The following is a 19,834-nucleotide window of genomic DNA, read 5'->3' on the forward strand; positions in this document are numbered from 1 at the left end:
CATTTTTCCCTGCAAGGGGAAAAAAATATGTCTTGCGCCCAGAGTCTCTTTTCTTTCTTCTCCAACCATTTTACACATTCTGAGATACAAATCAACAGGAGATGGATTTTAGATGAGTGCTGAGATGTGGTAATCAGTCTTTTGTCTCTGCAACCACAGGAGATTAAGGGTCAGTCTTTTGCATCTTTCCTATCTCCCTTTCAAGTGCCTCTGTTGGAAGAAGGCCATGACACCTTTTCAGGTGCGACATTCCATGTTCTCTCAGGGCAGCTCTGTCAGTATAATCCACATAGGAATTTTCCAGAAAGTGGTCACTTTACATTATCAGCCATCTTTTACTCAGTGTCCTTGCTTGTATTTCTCTAAAAAAAAAAGCACACATCTCCTTAAAAAGTTCAATTTACCTGTAAGTAATTTGTGGATGTGATCAGCTTTTCATGACAGTGTAGAGGGAGCTTTACTCTGTATCTAACCCCGTGCTGTACCTGTCCTGGGGGTGTTTGATGGGGACAGTGTAGAGGGAGCTTTACTCTGTATCTAACCCCATGCTGTACCTGTCCTGGGGGTGTTTGATGGGGACAGTGTAGAGGGAGCTTTACTTTGTATCTAACCCCGTGCTGTACCTGTCCTGGGAGTGTTTGATGGGGACAGTGTAGAGGGAGCTTTACTCTGTATCTAACCCCGTGCTGTGACTGTCCTGGGAGTATTTGATGGGGACGGTGTAGAGGGAGCTTTACTCTGTATCTAACCCCGTGCTGTACCGGCCCTGTGAGTGTTTGATGGGGATGGTGTAGAGGGAGCTTTACTCTGTATCTAACCCCGTGCTGTACCTGTGCTGGGAGTGTTTGATGGGGACGGTGTAGAGGGAGCTTTACTCTGTATCTAACCCCGTGCTGTACCTGTCCTGGGAGTGTTTGATGGGGATGGTGTAGAGGGAGCTTTACTCTGTATCTAACCCTGTGCTGTACCTGTGCTGGGAGTGTTTGATGGGGACGGTGTAGAGGGAGCTTTACTCTGTATCTAACCCCATGCTGTGCCTGTCCTGGGAGTGTTTGATGACACAGTGTAGAGGTCAGCCATTCATGCAGTTAGGCAGTAGATGCGGTACAAACAAATTGAGGGAAGCTCAGGACATTGGAAATGAAACAAAATGTACTTTTAGCCCTCCAGTTTTCTCTCTTTTGCTGACCCTGACTGCTTACAGTTCTAAAGGTGCTGGCTGATCTCTGCTACCTTGCCCACGTATGAGAGCTTAGACAGTCAGACTTAGATTTCTGATTATTATTTTAATGCTGATCAGAAAATCTTTGTGAGACTTAGTAGGATATTTGTGAAGAAATCAGTACTGAACACAATCGTCATCCCCACAAAGGCAGCAAAGAATGATTGCAGCATGGAAGGAAAACGATGCCTGGAATTTGTGAGCAACATTCAACAGATCTTTGACATAAATAATGAGTATTAATTACAAATACTAACTCTGAAAATACATCACGTTTTGTGTTGGTGAAAGAGACTGAGTCATCTGTTTTTGAGACAGTGACATTGAGGAGTGGACTTGCTAACTGAGCCATTGGGACACTGAGTTTTTCCCATTAAGTGCAAGATTTCTGTTGTCGTGTGATGGTTGCACCCCTTACGCTGATCTAATTTTGTTTTCTCTCTCTGCACAGTCGATTCGGGAGGTGACTGGATACCTGCTGGTGGCCCTCAATCAGTTTGAGTATCTTCCTTTAGAAAACCTACGAATTATCCGTGGCACAACGCTCTACGATGACAAGTATGCACTCTCGGTCATCCTCAATTATCGGAAGGATGGAGTTCATGGGCTGAAACAGCTTGGATTTAAACAGCTAACAGGTAGGATTGTAGAAATGCTGGGTGGATGGAGGTTCGAGAGGAGCTGCTGGGAGGATAAGTGAGTGCATGCACAGAGGACAAAACATAAACTCCCCTTTAGCAGTGATGATTCAGCACTCTGCAAAGCCCCCAGCCAAGGACTTTCAATGCCTATGCGCCTTTGCAAACATTGTGACTTTTCTCCTATTCTGGAGGGAGTGCTTTTTACTGGGGTAGGTTCCCACAGGCAGCTGTAGCTTACAGATAAGAACATGGACATGAGTGTTAACAAATTATTCAACCACAGGGAGCATCATAGCTGAGCCCGATCTCATCCTCTGATGAGATCTAAATTAATATCCTGCTCCCGATCCTGAAATAGTGAAACCAATTAAATTGAGAGGGAGGTGTTGCTGTTTTGGATTTGAAGCCCTTTTCCTTGCAAATTAAGCAGGCAGAAAACAGACCTTCTCTCTTTGTGCTTCCCTCCAGCTCGCTCCAATTCTCTGTTAAATACATGGGTTTGGATGATCCTTGACAGGTGTAATTAAAAGATTTATTTGTTGTGACTTTTGCAATGAGTCAGTGAGAAAAGTGGTTTCTGTCAAACCAGATTTTCAGCTGGGGAACAGGACTGGAGCCAAATTTCGCAAAACAAGGTAGCAAACAGGACATACATGGTGAAAGCTAGCCAGCAGAGAGCCCCCACCCTGAAGCCTTCCTGCTATCCATCATCCCTGCTCCCCCCGCCTCCTCTCGTGAAGATATTGCCTCACACATGAGGTTGCTTGCACAGGTGCCAGGAATCCCTCCAGTACCTGATCCAAGTGGCCCAATCTCAAGGTGGAGCTTAGACAGCTGTGTCAGAGGGCTGTTCAACTGTGGAGGCATCACAGTTGAGTCAGATTCTGTTCTCCTCTGATGCCCACACCTGTGCATTTTGCAGTAGAGCTGTGCTGAATAGTGAGAACCCTGGCTGATTTTTCTCCTAGCCTAGAGGCTAATTCTAATTCCCAGTTGGCACCCAGCTTGATATTTGTGCTCACAGCACAGGCCTGAAATTGAATCTGGAAATTTTCTGGTCTATATGGCTTCATGCTACGTATCGGGCCATTGAGAAGTCTTGCTGCAGAGTGAATGTCTTGAATTACCCTGCTGTTATCAAGCTCACTATTAATGTCCTATTTACAAGTGTCTTTCCAGTGGAAGTGGCTCACTAAACATGCCGGTTCCTGTAATTCCCCCTCACCCTGCATTGCAGGGCAAATTTAACAACAGTGAGGAGAGTATGCATGCATAAATGAGACTTAAAGCAATTGCAGACAAAAACAACTTTCATTTATATAATGCTTTTAATGTATTAAATGCTCCTGTGAAGTGCCTTAGGAGGTTTATCAGGCAAAATATGACACCTGAACCACATAGGTCACATTAGATCAGATGACCAAAAGCTTGGTCAAATAGGTAGGTTTTAAGGAGTGTCGTAAAGAAGGAGAGAGAGGAGAAGTTTCGGGAGGGAATTCCAGTGCTTAGGGCTTGTGCAGCTGATGGCATGGCCGCCAATGGTGGAGCAATTAAAGTGAGGATGTGCAAGAGGCCAGAATTAGAGGAGCGCGGATATCTTGGAGGATTGTAGGATGAAAGTAAGCTGTTGGCCTGTATAGGTGAGCTGAGAGATTAGCCCATCCCTGTTCTGTATGGAAAGATGGACCCGAAGCGAAGTACCCAGCAGCTGGTTAACTTTACTATCACTGGCGCTTCTGGTCAAAGATAGTTAGCGAAACTCCTACTACAGCAAGCTATTGATGCCTTCAGTGTCACTACTGTGTGGCCATTTACACTTCAGGGTGGACTCCAATAGGACTCTTGTTATTGTATACGGAGGATTGAAATTTGTATTTTCTAACCCTCTCTTTAGAAAGAGCCTTTATCCCGAGATTGCTGCCTCCAGCTCCCTGTAGTGTAGACTGGCTCCTGTGCCATTCAATTGATGGCACATTGTGGAATTACAAAGATCCCTACTTAAAAGATTAAGGCAAAAAAGTTCCACATTAATGCAGGTGATGAGTAATCATATTTAACGATCAGGTTCTTACGTGTGTGAACTAAAGTAGTCACAGACATTGGCAAATATTCCTCTCACCCTCCCTCCCTACAGGGCTGGGCTTCCCTTGGCTTGTAATGCTATCATGCGATGGCGTAGTGGACTAGGAATCCACAGACCCAGGGTAATGATCTGGGGAACCCAGGTTCGAATCCCGCCATGGCAGATGGTGGAATTTGAATTCAATGAAAGTCTGGAACTAAAAGTCTAATGATGACCATGAAACCATTGTTGATTGTTGTAAAAACCCATCTGGAAGGGAAGGAAATCTGTCGTCCTTACCTGGTCTGACCTACATGTGACTCTTAAATAGCCTAACAAATCACTCCAAAGACACAAAAAAGGAATGAAATTTGGCATCGACCTAGGCACCAGAGGAGACAATGGCAATCGCAGCCCTGTTGACCCTGCAAAGTCCTCCTTACTAACATCTAGGGGCTAGTGCCAAAATTGGGAGAGCTGTCTCAGGGACTAGTCAAGCAACAGCTGACATGGTCATTCTCACGGAATCATACCTTACAGACACCACCATCACCATCCCTGGGTATGTCCTGTCCCACCGGCAGGGCAGGCCCAGCAGAGGTGGCGGCACAGTGGTGTACAGTCAGGAGGAAGTTGCCCTGGGAGTCCTCAGCATCGACCCCAGACCCCATGACGTTTCATGGTCCTCAGCATCGACTCCGGACTCCACGAAGTCTCATGGCATCAGGTGCAAGGAAACCTCCTGCTGATTACCATGTACCGTCCTCCCTCAGCTGAATCAGTGCTCCTCCGTGTTGAACATCACTTGGAGGAAGCACTGAGGGTGGCAAGGGTGCAGAATGTACTCTGGGTGGGGGACTTCAATGTCCATCACCGAGAGTGGCTTGGTAGCACCACTACTGGCCGAGTCCTAAAGGACAAAGCTGCTAGACCGGGTCTCCGGCAGGTGGTGAGGGAACCAACAAGAGGGAAAAACCTCATCCTCACCAACCTGCAGATGGGTGACAGTATCGGTGGGAGTGACCACCAGTCATTGTGGAGACGAAGTCCTGCCTTCACATTGAGGATACCCTTGTGTGGCACTACCACTGTGCTAAATGGGATAGATTTAGAACAGATCTAGCAACTCAAGACTGGGCATCCATGAGGCGCTGTGGGCCATCAGCAGCAGCAGAATTGTACTCAAATACAATCTGTAACCTCATGGTCCGGCATATTCCCCACTCTGCCATTACCATCAAGCCAGGGGATCAACCCTGGTTCAATGAAGAGTGCAGGAGGGCATGCCAGGAGCAGCACCAGGCATACCTAAAAATGAGGTGTCAACCTGGTGAAGCTATAACACAGGACTACTTGCGTGCCAAACAGCATAAGCAGCAAGTGATAGTAAGTGATCCCACAACCAACGGATCAGATTTCTGCAGTCCTGCCACACCCAGTCGTGAATGGTGGTGGACAATTAAGCAACTCACTGGAGGAGGAGGCTCCACAAATATCCCCATCCTCAATGATGGAGGAGCCCAGCACATCAGTGCAAAAGATAAGACTGAAGCATTTGCAACAATCTACAGCCAGAAGTGCCGAGTGGATGATCCATCTCAGCCTCCTCTGGAGATCTCCAGCATCACAGATGCCAGTCTTCAGCCAATTCAAATCACTCAACGTGATATCAAGAAATGGCTGAAGGCACTGGATACTGCAAAGATTATGGGCCCTGACAATATTCCGGCAATAGTGCTCCAGGCTTGTGCTCCAGAACTTGCTGCGCCCCTAGCCAAGCTGTTCCAGTGCAACTACAACACTGGCATCTACCCGGCTATGTGGAAAATTGCCCAGGTATGTCCTGTACACAAAAAGCAGGACAAATCCAACCCGGTCAATTACCGCCTCATCAGTCTACTCCATCATCAGTAAAGTAATGGAAGGGGTCATCAACAGTGCTCTCAAGCAGCACTTGCTTAGCAATAACCTGCTCACTGATGCCCAGTTTGGGTTCTGCCAGGGCCACTCAGCTCCTGACCTCATTACAGCCTTGGTTCAAACATGGACAAAAGAGCTGAACTCCCAAGCTGAGGTGAGAGTGACTGCCCTTGACATCAAGGCAGCATTTGACCAAGTGTGGCATCAAAGAGCCCTAGCAAAACTGGAGTCAATGGGAATCGGGGGGAAAACTCTCCGCTGGTTGGAGTCATATCTAGCGCAAAGGAAGATGGTTGTGGTTGGTGGAGGTCAGTCATCTCAGCCCCAGGACATCACTGCAGGAGTTCCTCAGGGTTGTGTCCTAGGTCCAACCATCTTCAGCTGCTTCATCAATAACCTTCCTTCCATCATAAGGTCAGAAGTGGGGAAGTTCGCTGATGACTGCACAATGTTCAGCACCATTTGCGACTCCTCAGAAACTGAAGCAGTCCATGTCCAATTGCAGCAAGACCTGGACAATATACAGGCTTGGGCTGACCAGTGGCAAGTAACATTCGCGCCACACAAGTGTCAGGCAATGAACATCTCCAACAAGAGAGAATCCAGTCATTGCCGCTTGATGTTCAATGGCATTACCATCACTGAATACCCCACTATCAACATCCTGGGGGTTACCATTGATCAGAAACTGAACTGGACTAGTCATATAAATACTGTAGCTACAAGAGCAGGTCAGAGGCTAGGAATCGCGTGACGAGTAACTCCCCTCCTGACTCCACCATCTACAAGGCACAAGTCAGGAATGTGATGCAATACTCCCCACTTGCCTGGATGAGCGCAGCTCCTACAACACAGAAGAAGCTTGACACTGTCCAGGACAAGGCAGTCTGCTTGATTGGCACCCCATCCACAAACATTCACTCCCTCCACCACCGACGCACTGTAGCAGCAGTGTGTACCATCTACAAGATGCACTGCAGGAATTCACCAAGGCTCTTTAGACAGCACCTTCCAAACCCACGACCACTACCACCTAGAAGGACACGGGCAGCAGATAGATGGGAACACCACCACCTGGAAGTTCCCCTCCAAGTCACTCACCATCCTGACTTGGAAATATATCGCTGTTCCTTCACTGTCGCTGGATCAAAATCCTGGAACTCCCTCCCTAACAGCACTGTAGGTGACCTACACCATATGGATTGCAGCGGTTCAAGAAGGCAGCTCACCACCACCTTCTCAAGGGCAACTAGGGATGGACAATAAATGCTGGCCCAGCCAGCGAAGCCCACATCCCATGAATTAATAAAAAAAACCGACACTGAATATTTAGCAGCTTATTCAGTCAGGGTGGGTGGCTGAGCCTTTACCCTGTTCAACAGCAACTTGCCTTTATATAGCACCTTTAACATAGTAAAATGTCCCAAGGTGCTTCAGAGAAGCTGAGCCACATAAGGAGATATAGGTCAGATGAGCAAAAGCTTGGTCAAAGAGGTAAGTTTTATGGAGTATCTTAAAGGAGGAGAGAGAAGTGGAGAAGTTTAGTGAGGGAATTCCAGAGCTTAGGGCCCAGATAGCTGAAGGCTTGGTCACCGATGGTGGGGGGGGGCGATTAAAATCAAGTATGCTCAAGAGGTCAGGATTGGAGGAGCACAGAGATCTCACCTGACCACATGCGTGCCCTTTCCAACCCAGGGCTGATCTATTTTTTCTTTCTCTAGCTCAGGAATACTGAGGCCCATTGTTGAGATCCAGTAACTCAACACCAGCCAGTAATTGAGTTTGGAACTTTCCTGGTCTGCAGGGCCGATATAGGGGCCTTGCTGGCATTCAAAAATGGCGTTTGCCTACACAGTTGCTGTTTCTGCACTTCAAACCAATTTATTGGATGCAAAATGCTTTGAGATATTTCTGGAGAGGAGTAGTGAGGCATTAGATACGCGTGACTATGTTTTTAACTACAGTACGTGGTGCATTTACCCACTGAGCCATCTGGGGGAGGTGTTAGTTTTCTTTTATCCAAATAAACAATACTCAAGGAAGAATGAGTTCTACGTAGGATTTTCAAGTATTTGGAAAGAATTGTTGTTTGAGTCAAAAGACAGATAACCGAAGCGTTGTAGTATTTCAAATTGATTTTTTTTTTAAGAAAGTATCCATGGTTTTTATAAACCTTTATTCACCTGTAATATTTTAAGATCAACATTTATTAGAATTTGGCTGCATTGGCACTCACTCTTGATGTTAACACTTCCCTGTATTTGTCCCGAATAAAACTGCAAATATTTGATTGAATCCTCTCATTCCCATCCTCTCGCATTCCTGGATTCACACTTTTGATGGCTGGTTAATAGTTTTGTTGCTAAACTTTCTCTCCTTGTCTGTTCTTTTGTTGTGTAGAGATTCTGGTGGGAGGCGTGTATTTGGAAACCAACAAGTTCCTGTGTCACACACAGACCATCAACTGGACTGACATCCTTCACAACCCAAAGGAGAGACTGGACTTCAATGAGACAAAGGATGCCATAAAAGGCTGTAAGTATAACATCCAATCAGTTGGGGGTCACCCAGTTTTGGAATCTACGCTTTCATAAATTTTACACAGTAACTTAGTCCTTTTTGTTAAAAGCAACGGCCTTAATGTTCCAAATGTTAAACGCTGTCTCCTAAACTTTCTGACTCCTTGTGCACAGTTTCTCCTCCTATTAATCTCCCTCCTTTTCCTAAGCTATTGATTCTGGTTTTCCATGTGCACTATGCCATCCGGTACTTTGCCTAAATGGCCATTCTTCATGTGTGAATCTTGGTGAAAGGCTATATTCAACTATAGGGGCATCAGAGAAGAGCCTGATCCTGTCCTTGCCTAATGCACTCTCAAACACAAATTTAGTCCCCCTTAAAACCCAGGGGCAGTGAGGTCAATTCAATTTTGTGATGTGGGTTGGGTTCAGATGCATTGCTGATCTGAGGGTCTCTTCTGTACAGTTTAACTGGCGGATGGGGTGGGAGAAGTGAATTTGCACACAGCAAAGTTCCATGAACTGTAATGAGATCGCTTACTAGTTGATGGTTTGGTGTTGTTGGTCATGGGGTAAGTGTTGGCCAAGACATCAGAACTCCTCTGCACGCCTACAAATCTGCCTTGGAATCTTTGATCTTTTCCACATCTCAACTGAAAGACAACGTCGCATCCCCCTCAGATTGTGAGCCAAGATTATGTGCTCAGGTCTCTGGAGTGGGGCTTGAACTGAGTCAGACTGACACAAATATGTTGCACAGTTCACATTCACCAGGTTCAGTCGCTATGAACCCATCAAGACAAGATATTTCAAAACTTCTAATAAGCACTGATATGGAAAGGATTGTCCCAAAGAAAAGGAAAAATCCAAAAATCTAGTTTTAAACTCATTGGAATTTTTAAAAAAGTTGTTATTTATTCTTTAGTTAAACAAAAAAAAGTTGGAATTTTTGTGTCAGATATAAAATTGTGGAAATAAGCAATCAGTTATAGAGTGCAGGTGAACATGTCTTCTACCATCTGAAGAGGTTGGATGGAATGTGTTTGAAGGTGGGGCTCTCATTGACTTTTACTAACTCTCCTCTTCCTTTCAGTCCTTCACTCCCCCGACATACTTTAGAAGGATGAGCCTTTCCCAGACCTAGAAAACACCCAGTTGATGTTCTGTAGGCCTCTGTCAAAATGTTCATGAGTCATCGGAACACAGGGGATAAAACCTTGGCTATGTGAGGTTTGTGGGTGCAAGTTATCTCCCTTACTTGTCCAGGATTACTGAAGATCACAAAGTTATGGTAGAGAAAGGCTATCAGTCCATCTTAGTTCATCCATCCGGAACGTCTGTAAAGTCCCCTCCCCATTTCAGCATTCAGTTGTTTCTTACATAATTCCAGGGGGTTTTCACCTCCACTCTTCTTCCCGGCTGCTTATTCAATACACTAGTTACTTTTCACGTGCATAAGGATTTCCTGATCTCTGCCTGAAAATTGCCTTTTACTAGTTTGAACCTGTATCTGCTTGCCCTATTTTTCTCAATTTAAGAACTTAAAGTAGTTTTCCAAAGTTGAGCTCAGGCGCCATCCACCTTACCTGATATTGGCAGACCCCCACAGCTAGTCACAAAGCCAGTGTATAACTGTCGTACCAACACAGCAACATAGGCATGATGAGTCGAATGGCCTTCTCTTGAGCTGAAAGGTGCTATGATTCTGTCTCAGCCTGTATTCTTTGCATACTAACGCCAGAGGCCACAGAATCGAAGGCAATTACTTCTACTTGCTATTAGTTTTGCTCGTTCAAGTGTATCTGTGTTGTGATAGGAGGACCTTTTTTTTTTCAGGTGCCAAGTGTCATGCGTCTTGTAACGGACATTGCTGGGGCCCTGGTGAGGATGACTGTCAGACTTGTAAGTATACTGTCTGTTACTGTCGAACATCTTGTTATAGTATATGTGGAGTTGGATCAGTTATGATCTCATTGAATGGCAGAACAGGCTCAAGAGGCTAAATGGCCTACAACTGCTAGGAACTAGTGAGGTACAGAAAATGGACAGATTAAGGTGCAGTCCATTAAGTTAGGCTGCAAGAACTGGCGTAAGATGGCTGTGCATTGCAGGAAGAATTCTAACAGAAGTTTGCACAAAGATGCACCATAGCAACTCAATTCAAGTATAGCACACGTTCCTGAAACACGTGAATGCATTTTGGCAGGAGCCAGATTTAATGGATGAATAGAATACAAATATTAAGAGATGAGGAAAACATTTACGTTAATTAAAAGAAACACGATCATACATGTTGGAGGCTGCCAGCTCCCCTTGTTTTCTTGTGCTAGTTCATCTATATAACTCATTCAAAATATAAGAATTCTGAAAGGTAAACCAAATTAGTTACAGATAATTATAAATTAGTGTCAACTTGACTCAGCTCGGAGTCTGAGGGTTGTGGTTTCAAGCCTCATCCCAAGATTTGAGTGCGTACTCTAGGTTGATTCTTGAATGCGGTACTGTTTAAGTGCTGCATTGTCAGAGGTGTTATTTTGGAGCAGTTGTTAAACCGATGCCCCATCTGCCTGTTCAGGTAGATGTAAAAGTTCTCAATGGCACTAGGACTTTGAGATGTTCTGGGGATCTGATAAATGCAAGTTTTTTTTAAATCAGGTAAAAGCCTGAGGAACTGGTGATTTTGGACACTCCTGTCCACTCCACCACAGTATGGTTTGAAATTTGGAATAAGAATATTATGTTGGTCATTTAGGACTGAAATTAGGAGACATGTCTTCACTCAAAGGGTTGTCAATCTTTGGAATTCTCTACCCCAGAGAGTTGTGGATGTTCAGTCATTGAGTTATTCAAGACTGAGATTGATAGAAGATCAGCTATGATCTTATTGAAGGATGGAGCAGGCTTGAGGGGCTGTATGTCCTACTCTCATCTCTTATGTTCTTATGAAATTGTTCACTTGTGTGAGGTACTGGAGGGTACCTGACCTCTGTGGAACCTAGAGGTAAATGGGAGAAAAAGTGAGGACTACAAAAAGCCGTAATGATTCTGAGCTTTCTCCAACAGTTGGAATTGTCAACCTTGAGCATAAACCTAATAATACGCTCTTTCCTGTTTACCACTCTCTCCCTTCTTTTCTTCCCCACAGTGACTAAATCAGTGTGTGCTCCTCAGTGCAATGGCCGATGCTTTGGACAACATAACCCCAGCGAATGCTGCCACAGCGAGTGTGCTGGTGGATGTTCAGGACCAAAAGATACTGACTGTTTTGTAAGTCTATGAAAGGATTTTCCTTTAGTCAATGGATAAATAGACATGAATTCTAATACAAAAGCAAAATCCTGCGGATACTGGAAATTGGAAATGAAAGCAGAAGTCTTCAAGACACTCAACAAGTCAAGCCACACCTGTGGAGAGAGAAACAGGGTTAACTCTTCAGGTCAATTTCTGCTTATCTCTCTTTACAGATGCTGAGTATCTCCAGCATTTTCTGTTTGTATTAAGTGTAAATTTTAATTGTACCTGACTTGGTCAGGACTGCGAACTGATCATGTACCATTTTATTAGGTGGTGATGCCGCTGAGAACAAGCAAAAGGCTTGTCCATTTCCTCTTCAGGCAGGAAGTGCTGCCATACAGTCAAAGCTGTCATGTGTTTGATTTGAGCGTTAGACAGTGATGATTCTGACACCAACCACAGTCAGAAATAACTCCATCGGGACAATATCACTGAAACTGAGAGGTGAATGAGAAGAAGTATGATTGTAACGGATTGATGTGGTGACTGCTAGAGTGGAATGAGCACTGTATAATGAGCATGAGAGAGTGTGTATATACTAGGGACTAAATGCCTGGTGGTGACCAGCTGAAAGTGGGAGAGTGCAGTGGGAACTGAGAGACTGAAGAAGATAGAGAGTAACTATGATGGGACTGACAGCCAGAGTGAATGAAATTGAAACCAAGTGAGACGGATTGAGAGGCAGAGAGTGAGCAATGGGGATGGAGAGTGAGCAATGGGGCTTAACAGACAGAGTATGAGACTGACAGATTGAGACAGGTTGACAGACTGAGACTGCATGCAAGTGAATGAGAGTAATGAGGGGTTACAGTGTGCACAAGCATCAGAATGTGAAATAGTATTCCCCTAGCCAGTTTGATTCTTACATGACCGTATGTTCCCACAGGCATGCAGGCGCTTTAATGACAGCAATGCCTGTGTTCCAGTCTGTCCACAACCATTAATTTACAACAAGCAGTCCTATCAGCTGGAGCGCAACCCAGACACCAAGTACATGTATGGAGCTTTCTGTGTGAAAAGCTGCCCTGGTGAGTGCATCTAGTTTTTAAATTGTTGATGTAAACTTGTTTTCCCCTCATTTCATTCTCTCTGAATCAAGGGTTCATCAGGAGACCTCATGCAACACTGAACAGTATCTGTAACCAACCACTGGACTATCTATGGTAATGATACCTGTACCACCCAACCCCCAACTGGTGCCCAGGCTAAGATTAGCTAACTCAACAGACTGGGGGAGGAACCTATCTGTTCTGTATGGCTCTAGGATGTTGACTTTACATCCCCACCGTTCCCCCATCCCCACCCCCCACAATGAAGGGGGTGTTGGAATAGGGCTTCATTTCTGTTGTGTTAACGCTCAACACTCGTAGAGTCGCGGGGAAATTTCAGAGGATCATAGCATGTAGAAGGAGACCATTTGGCCCTTTGTGTCTGAGCTGGCTCCTTGAAAGAATTGCTCTATCCCCATCGTCCTCCAAATTTTTCCTTCTAAGTCCTTTTCAAAGTTGGATCCGCTTCCATCGTCTTTTCAGGCAGTGCATTCCAGAATGTAATGCTCTGTTTACATTAAAAAAATCTCCTCTCTCCCCTCCTGTTCGTTTGCCAATTATCTTAATTTTGGGTCCTCTGGTTATTGACCTTCCCTGGTCAGGGGAAATTCTGCAGCATTTCATGAAGCCTGGGGAGTAATTTTAACAATTGGCAGTTTTGAATTAGTGCATTATACATAATTTCAGATTTCTCTTTCCATCAAAGGCACTGGGAGGGACAATCAGGCAGAGTGTATAATGGGCAGCCATTTTGATGTCACTGATGTTGCCCAATGTTAAAAATGATCCCAGCAGCCAATCTACTTTGTGGTGAATTTTTTTTTAACTACTGGAAATCATTGCAGGCACTTTGAGGCAAGCACTCATGGGATGTAACTGGAAGGTTCACCCTATCTTTTCTCTCACAGCGAACTTTATCGTTGATCAGAGTTCTTGTGTTCGCGCCTGTCCCAGCGACAAGATGGAGGTTGAGAAAAACGGTGTGAAAATGTGCGAGCCATGTGATGGCCTCTGTCCGAAAGGTGAGCCGCGAAGTGTGAGCAGACTCCCTCCCTTGCCTGGGTGCCCAGGCAACAGATACATTTTGAGTTAACTGGGTGGGTGGAAATGTTTGTACCAGTTGATAGCTGATTGGGATTCGAGTACTGTCACTTGAATTATATCTGGCCTGTCAAACCGCAATGCATTTAAAAGATGCAATTTGGAACATGGAGCTGAAGATAAACTGGAAATCCACTAGTTTCATGTTTCCACTAGTGGGGGAATCTCGAACTAGGGGACATAGTTACAGAATAAGGGGACACTCATTTAAATTTGAGATGCGAAGGAATTTCTTCTCTCAGAGGGTAGTGAGTATCTGGAATTCTCTACCTCAGAGAGTTGTGGAGGCTAGATCACTGAAAGTATTTAAAGAGGAGGGAGATAGATTTTTGAAATATCGGGGAGTTGAGGGCTATGAGGAGCTGGCAAGAAAGAGGAGTTGAGGCTTGGGGCAGATTAGCCATGACCTTATTGAATGGTGGGGGCAGCTTGAGGGGCTGAATGGCCTACTCCTGCTCCTATTTCTTATGTTCTTAAGTGAGATAATCTTTGCTAGCTTGTTCCAACTGCCTGCGGCACGTTCTCGTATTGAGTGGCCCAACTTAAAACATGAGATAAGTATAGTTTTTTAACCTCATATTTAATTAGTTTTAGATTAAGATGTTTAATTTACCTGGACATTTTAGAAAATGTGCACATAATTAACAAAATCCAAACACCCAGCCCCCGTATTAGTAGTTCTGCATCCTGTCAAACCACTAACTGCAGAAATAAAGGCAAAGTGCCCTCTTGCCAATTAGCCATGAGGGGTCCAGCATTAAAGGAGTGCAGTCTTTACCCAGAAGTCAGTGGCAAGATATTTCTTCCTTCTGTCAAATTTGTGGTTTTTGACAGAAGCAATATTGAGTTGCATTTTCAACAAAATATCGTTGTGGTGGAAATGATCTGTGGTTTTCTCAAAAAACAAGTTTAAAATAATAACGTACATGCTGAAAATCTGAAACAAAAGCAGAAAGGGCTAGAAATGGTCGGCAGAGAATAGAGTTTATGTTTCAGGTGTGGAGTCTTCATCGGGTTGTTCTCTCTTCTCCCCACACCCCAAACATATAAACAATGCCAGTTTAAGGAATTTTACACTGATAGCGAGCCATCAGCAGCAGAACAGGGTCCTCCCGCTGCTTCTGACACACTCGAGAAAGAACATATATTTAAACAGTGCCTTTCATGGCCTCAGGATGTCCTACCGAACACATTACTTTTCAAGTGCAGTTACTGCTATTATTTAGGCAAATGCAGCACTTGATCTCTGTGCAGTGAGGACCCATAAACAGCGATTGAAGGAATCACTGATAAACTTATTTTTGATGTTGGTTGTGAGGGACTCCCTGAGCTTCAAATAATGGCATGGGATCATGAAAGTCCACTATAATGGCCGATATGGGCCTCAGTTTAATGCCTCATCAAAAAGATGGCACCAGTAGTACTGGAGCACTCCCTCACTAATGCAGTGAAGTGTTGGCCTAGATTACAGGCTCAAATCTCAAATGGGGCTTGACCCCCACAACCACTAAACCGGATTTTAATCACAATATTCTTCTCATGTAATCAGTGGCAAGAATAATAGAGACACAGGGAGGTTTTTTTCCATTGTGTAATAAAGTACGCAGAAAGGAAATAGACTTTGGAGTGACAGAGAGAAAGACTAGCAGAGGAACATTGAACGAAAAGGGAAAGGTCACAGAGGGATTGGTGCTAAATCACAGTGATAGAGGGAAGAAGATTGAAGTGAGGATTAAAGTAGAAAAAGTGACAATGGGGACTAGGACGTAGAACAGCACAGAGGAGGAATTGACTAACTCGCTGCATTGGTAAGAGAGGAAGACTAATCGGGCTGGAGGGTAGTCTGGGACTGGCAGAGAGACTAACCTATTTATCTCATTCTTACGTCATTTAGCTGCAGTGTGCCTGACTGTTCTGTTCACTTTAAGCACCTTGAGACTTTTTATTTTACTAGGCACTATATTTTAAAGACACTATATCAATGCAAGTTAATATCGCCTTCTGATATTCGATACAAACATCTAGAGTCACTTGTTTTCAGTTGAAAGATGTTATTAGGAGGCTTGCTTTTAACATACCCGGCTACACTGCTAAATCAGGAGATTTGGTCAGATTGCACATTGAGTACTGTGTCCAGTTTTGACCAGTGAGACACAAGGGAAACATTCAAACCTGAAGACAGGATAGAGAACAACCACCAGGCTGTTTTTTAGTGTGAAAGGATTGGATTATTAGGAAAAAAATTGTATGTAGAAAATAAATACAGAACATTTCTTCGAAAGAAACCATGATGGCAGGACAAGGGGATATGGCGTCAATATTAGTGTCATTTTGTAATGCCATGGGTTCAAACCAGCAAAAGGCAAATTTAGGACTGATGTCAGAATGTTCTTCACTCAGAGCAATAAACCTCTGGACTTTAGCTTATATAGTGGAAGCAAAAACTCTGAAATCATTTAAGAAGCAGTTGGAGGCTGTTATGTGGAGCACTGCAGAGCTTCTTTCTGGATGAATGAGCTAAGATGGGCAGAATAGATTTGCCCATCTCCATCCAAGTTTTCTCATTGTTCTATAGGTCTGTTTTGGGGGTGATGTGTAAGCTTTCCCCCATCCCCCAACCCCCTGTCCCCAAACTGTCACTCAGCATTTCTAAGTTCTGTTGGTTGGCATATATGATGCACTGAGGAAATTAGTCCTGTTCATCTCATTAGCACTTAAATGTTGAAGGCAGACAAAGTCAGAGGACCTTCCTTACAGGAACTTTCCAAAACTACAGTACCATATATACCTGGCTGGTGACGTGGAGCTTATAGGAGTTAATACTCTCCAACAGCACCACCATCAGGCACTTGGGCTCTGCAGCATGGATTCCACAGTATCCATTTTATATACTGTACTGCACAAAAGATACAGTCATTGCATAAATTGCAAATTCAACAATACTTATGTTATCAGTGTGACTTTTATGCTTTCACTTTTTCCTGATTTTGTTTTTGCAATTTCTCCCTTGCTGGTTCTTTCTTGGGTACAGTTTTACAGACATCTGCAGCCCTCCAGTACATTGTGTGCGACAATCTTGGTCTATTTTATGACAGGAAATTGCCAAGTTTCTGCTTTGGCTGGGACCAGCTGATTCAGAACAGACCAGGAATTAAACCTAGGTCCTTCTGGCCTGTATGCCTTGAAAGAGAAAGAATTTGAATTTACTCACACGTGACCTTTGCTTTCTTATGTGACCAGCTTGTGCCGGGACTGGGGCTGGGAGTCGCTATCAGACAGTGGATTCAAACAACATCGATCAGTTTATCAACTGCACGAAGATCACTGGAAATCTGGACTTTCTCATCACTGGTATCAACGGGTAAGGAAGAAAATTGAGTCACACTGACGGCTGAAAAGGAACTGTAATCATGTGAATCCCATGCAACCCTTGTGGCTGTGAAGAGAGATTGTGGGATGCTGACTGGCCGATGTTCATCCATCTTTGCCATGTAGGGAAGTAATGAATAGAGATTAAGGGGGGGGGGGGGTGGGAAATGTTATCAGAAGAGTTGTAGCCCATCCCATCTTGTGCACCACTTGGTTGAAGTTTGTCTTTTGCAAGGACTTGGGAGCAAAGTGATCCTTTCAGCTAGGGGTGTGGGGGGTTGGTGAGCAATACAGAGGAGTGCTGAATGGGACAGATACCAAACCTCCTTACAGCAACCACCACCACCAACCCCCCACAGCGTCCCATCTTTCAATTCTCCTCTCCTCTTCAGAAAATTGACTTTTCAGCACCAGTCTTACAACAACCCTAGCCAACGTTCCCTCACCATTGCCCAGGGGTTAGTTGTAACATTCCAACTGAGATCAAACCTGGGACCTTTGATCTGAATAGATTGGCCATTTCCAACTGAACCACTAGAGGAGTTCTGTCATCTTCTTTTAAGTCATCTTTCATCTTGGAAAACTACTTCTAATTTCACTGAGATAATGGATTGCATTATTCACACCCGCCACGGATTAAGTTTGGTTGCAAAGCTGCCCTGTTCTTCCCGCTTTCAGCATGTTTGCATGTTGATGTTTAGAATTTTTTTTTATATATTTGTGATTTGACAGAAAAGAGTTGCTTGGGACCCAAGTCCTCTAATGCCTGCAAAGTGTTTGAGATTTTTGTAAATGGCTTTGCTGATAGTTTACTTGCAGGGTCACTTGATTTGTAGATGCCTTAGTTTTAGAATTCATTTCATTCCTGCTTTTTTTGGTTTTAGGGACCTATATCACAAAATTGCACCTCTGGATCCAGAAAAACTGAAGGTATTTGGAACTGTTCAAGAGATAACAGGTGGGTACCTTAAGCAGATGGCGCAAATTATGTTGTGGAGTCTGGTAGTTTAGTGGTTGTGTATGTTCTGTTCACTGATTTAAGGGCTGGTTCTTAAGCTAAATTAACTCAAGTGCTTAGAGCACTTGAGTTAATTACTTTTAATTACTAGCTAATTACTTATTTCTGGGTATCTGACGGCCAAAAGGTTCATACCAATACCTGATGTGCTTCCATATCAGCCCATTCTGGGTGCAGGCAGTATAATAAGTACATCATCTGACACCAGTGTTGCCTTGCAAATTTTAAGTATTGCCCATGTGACTCATCCCAGATAGAGCCCTGAAGGTACTAGAGCTTGGGAAAATATTATTCCAGTACAGTTTACGCAAGGTACAAGCCTGAGAGGCTGAGCATAGATTACAGGATAGTTTATTTAATGCCAAGTTGATCATAGCAAGGTTCATTCTGGCATGGGACCAAATCACTGCCAAACATTCTCAGGCGGCTAAAACTAGACATGAAGGAAAATGTGGAGGGAGGGGATAATTAGCCCTGGGACCCTCTTGCGTACGTCTGTGCTCAGTTATACAGTGATTCACAGAAGACGGAGTACAGCCAGGCTGAATTCTCAGCCAAGGATGCAAACAGCAAGGGAGCATTTACAAAAGAAAAAGCTATTCTGGAACATTTGGAATGATCTATGGCAGAAATTTACTCTAATAATCTAAATGATACTGTAAGGCTGATGTTTGAGCGTGATGTCTGTTAACTGCTAAAGTTGTCTAAAGTCATGCCTGCATTCTCTCTCTGTTTCCAGGTTACTTGAATATTCAGTCCTGGCCACAAAACATGACAGATTTCAGTGTCTTTTCCAATCTATCTACTATTGGAGGGAGGACACTCTACAAGTAAGAATTCCCAAAACAAAAAGCTTAGGCATGTGAAGGTAGCCAATCTCAGCAGGATAGCTGAAGGGTTGCCCTGGTAGTTTCAGCAGCCTCAGCCTGGTAAGGGAGAGGGGGTGGTGAAATGTCATTTCAGAATCCTGCTTCTGATCAGAACTCAGTGGCTCCAGTTGGAAAGTGCTAATTGGTGGATACTGGGTGAGAACAGGATTGTGCTCAGCTGTGGTACCCCCCACCCACCAAACAACCCCACACCCACTGTCTGAAATCAAACGTGAAGAGTGGTCTCTTTTAGGATAGGCACTGGTGCGTGTGGACTATACCCCTGCGTGAATCAGTGCTGTCAGGAGAGGATGGTATAGGGGAAGAGGCATTGTTGTCATTTTTTTATTAATTCATAGGATGTGAGTGCCATTAACAAGGTCAGCATTTATTGTCCATCCCTGATTTCCCCTTGAATAAAACTGAGTGGCTTGCCAGGCCACCAGGCCATTTCAGAGGGCAGTTAGGAGTCAGTCACATTGCTGTGGGTCTGATTACATAGTCACATATAGGCCAGATTGGACACAGACTGTAGATTTCCTTCCCTGAAGGACATTAGTGAACCAAATGGGGTTTTTACAACAATCTGGTAGTTTCATGGTCACCTTTACTGATACTAGCTTTTTATTCCAGGTTTATTTAATTAACTGAATTTAAATTCCTCAGCTGCTGTGGTGGGATTTGAACTCCTGTCTCTGGATCATTAGTCTAGGTCTCTGGGTTACTAGTCCAGTAACATAATCGCTATATTATTGTACCCATAACAAATG

The 19,834-nt window shown here is 44.2% G+C and overlaps 1 protein-coding gene across 2 annotated transcripts in view; it reads left to right on the plus strand.

The window, feature by feature from the left end:
* The window catches only part of LOC144672680 (receptor tyrosine-protein kinase erbB-4-like), a 139,452-nt gene that overhangs the window by 79,499 nt on the left and 40,119 nt on the right, over positions 1–19,834 (plus strand). For both annotated transcript variants that reach the window (XM_078534566.1, XM_078534568.1), the window contains exons 3-11: positions 1,674–1,860; positions 8,246–8,380; positions 10,201–10,266; positions 11,510–11,631; positions 12,545–12,686; positions 13,616–13,729; positions 17,049–17,169; positions 18,062–18,135; positions 18,935–19,025. In XM_078534566.1, the coding sequence (XP_078390692.1) occupies positions 1,674–1,860; positions 8,246–8,380; positions 10,201–10,266; positions 11,510–11,631; positions 12,545–12,686; positions 13,616–13,729; positions 17,049–17,169; positions 18,062–18,135; positions 18,935–19,025 (1,052 nt within the window). The remainder of the gene's footprint in view (positions 1–1,673; positions 1,861–8,245; positions 8,381–10,200; positions 10,267–11,509; positions 11,632–12,544; positions 12,687–13,615; positions 13,730–17,048; positions 17,170–18,061; positions 18,136–18,934; positions 19,026–19,834) is intronic.

This window comes from Cetorhinus maximus, chromosome X, assembly GCF_964194155.1.
Source record: "Cetorhinus maximus chromosome X, sCetMax3.hap1.1, whole genome shotgun sequence".
NCBI classification, from domain to species: domain Eukaryota; kingdom Metazoa; phylum Chordata; class Chondrichthyes; order Lamniformes; family Cetorhinidae; genus Cetorhinus; species Cetorhinus maximus.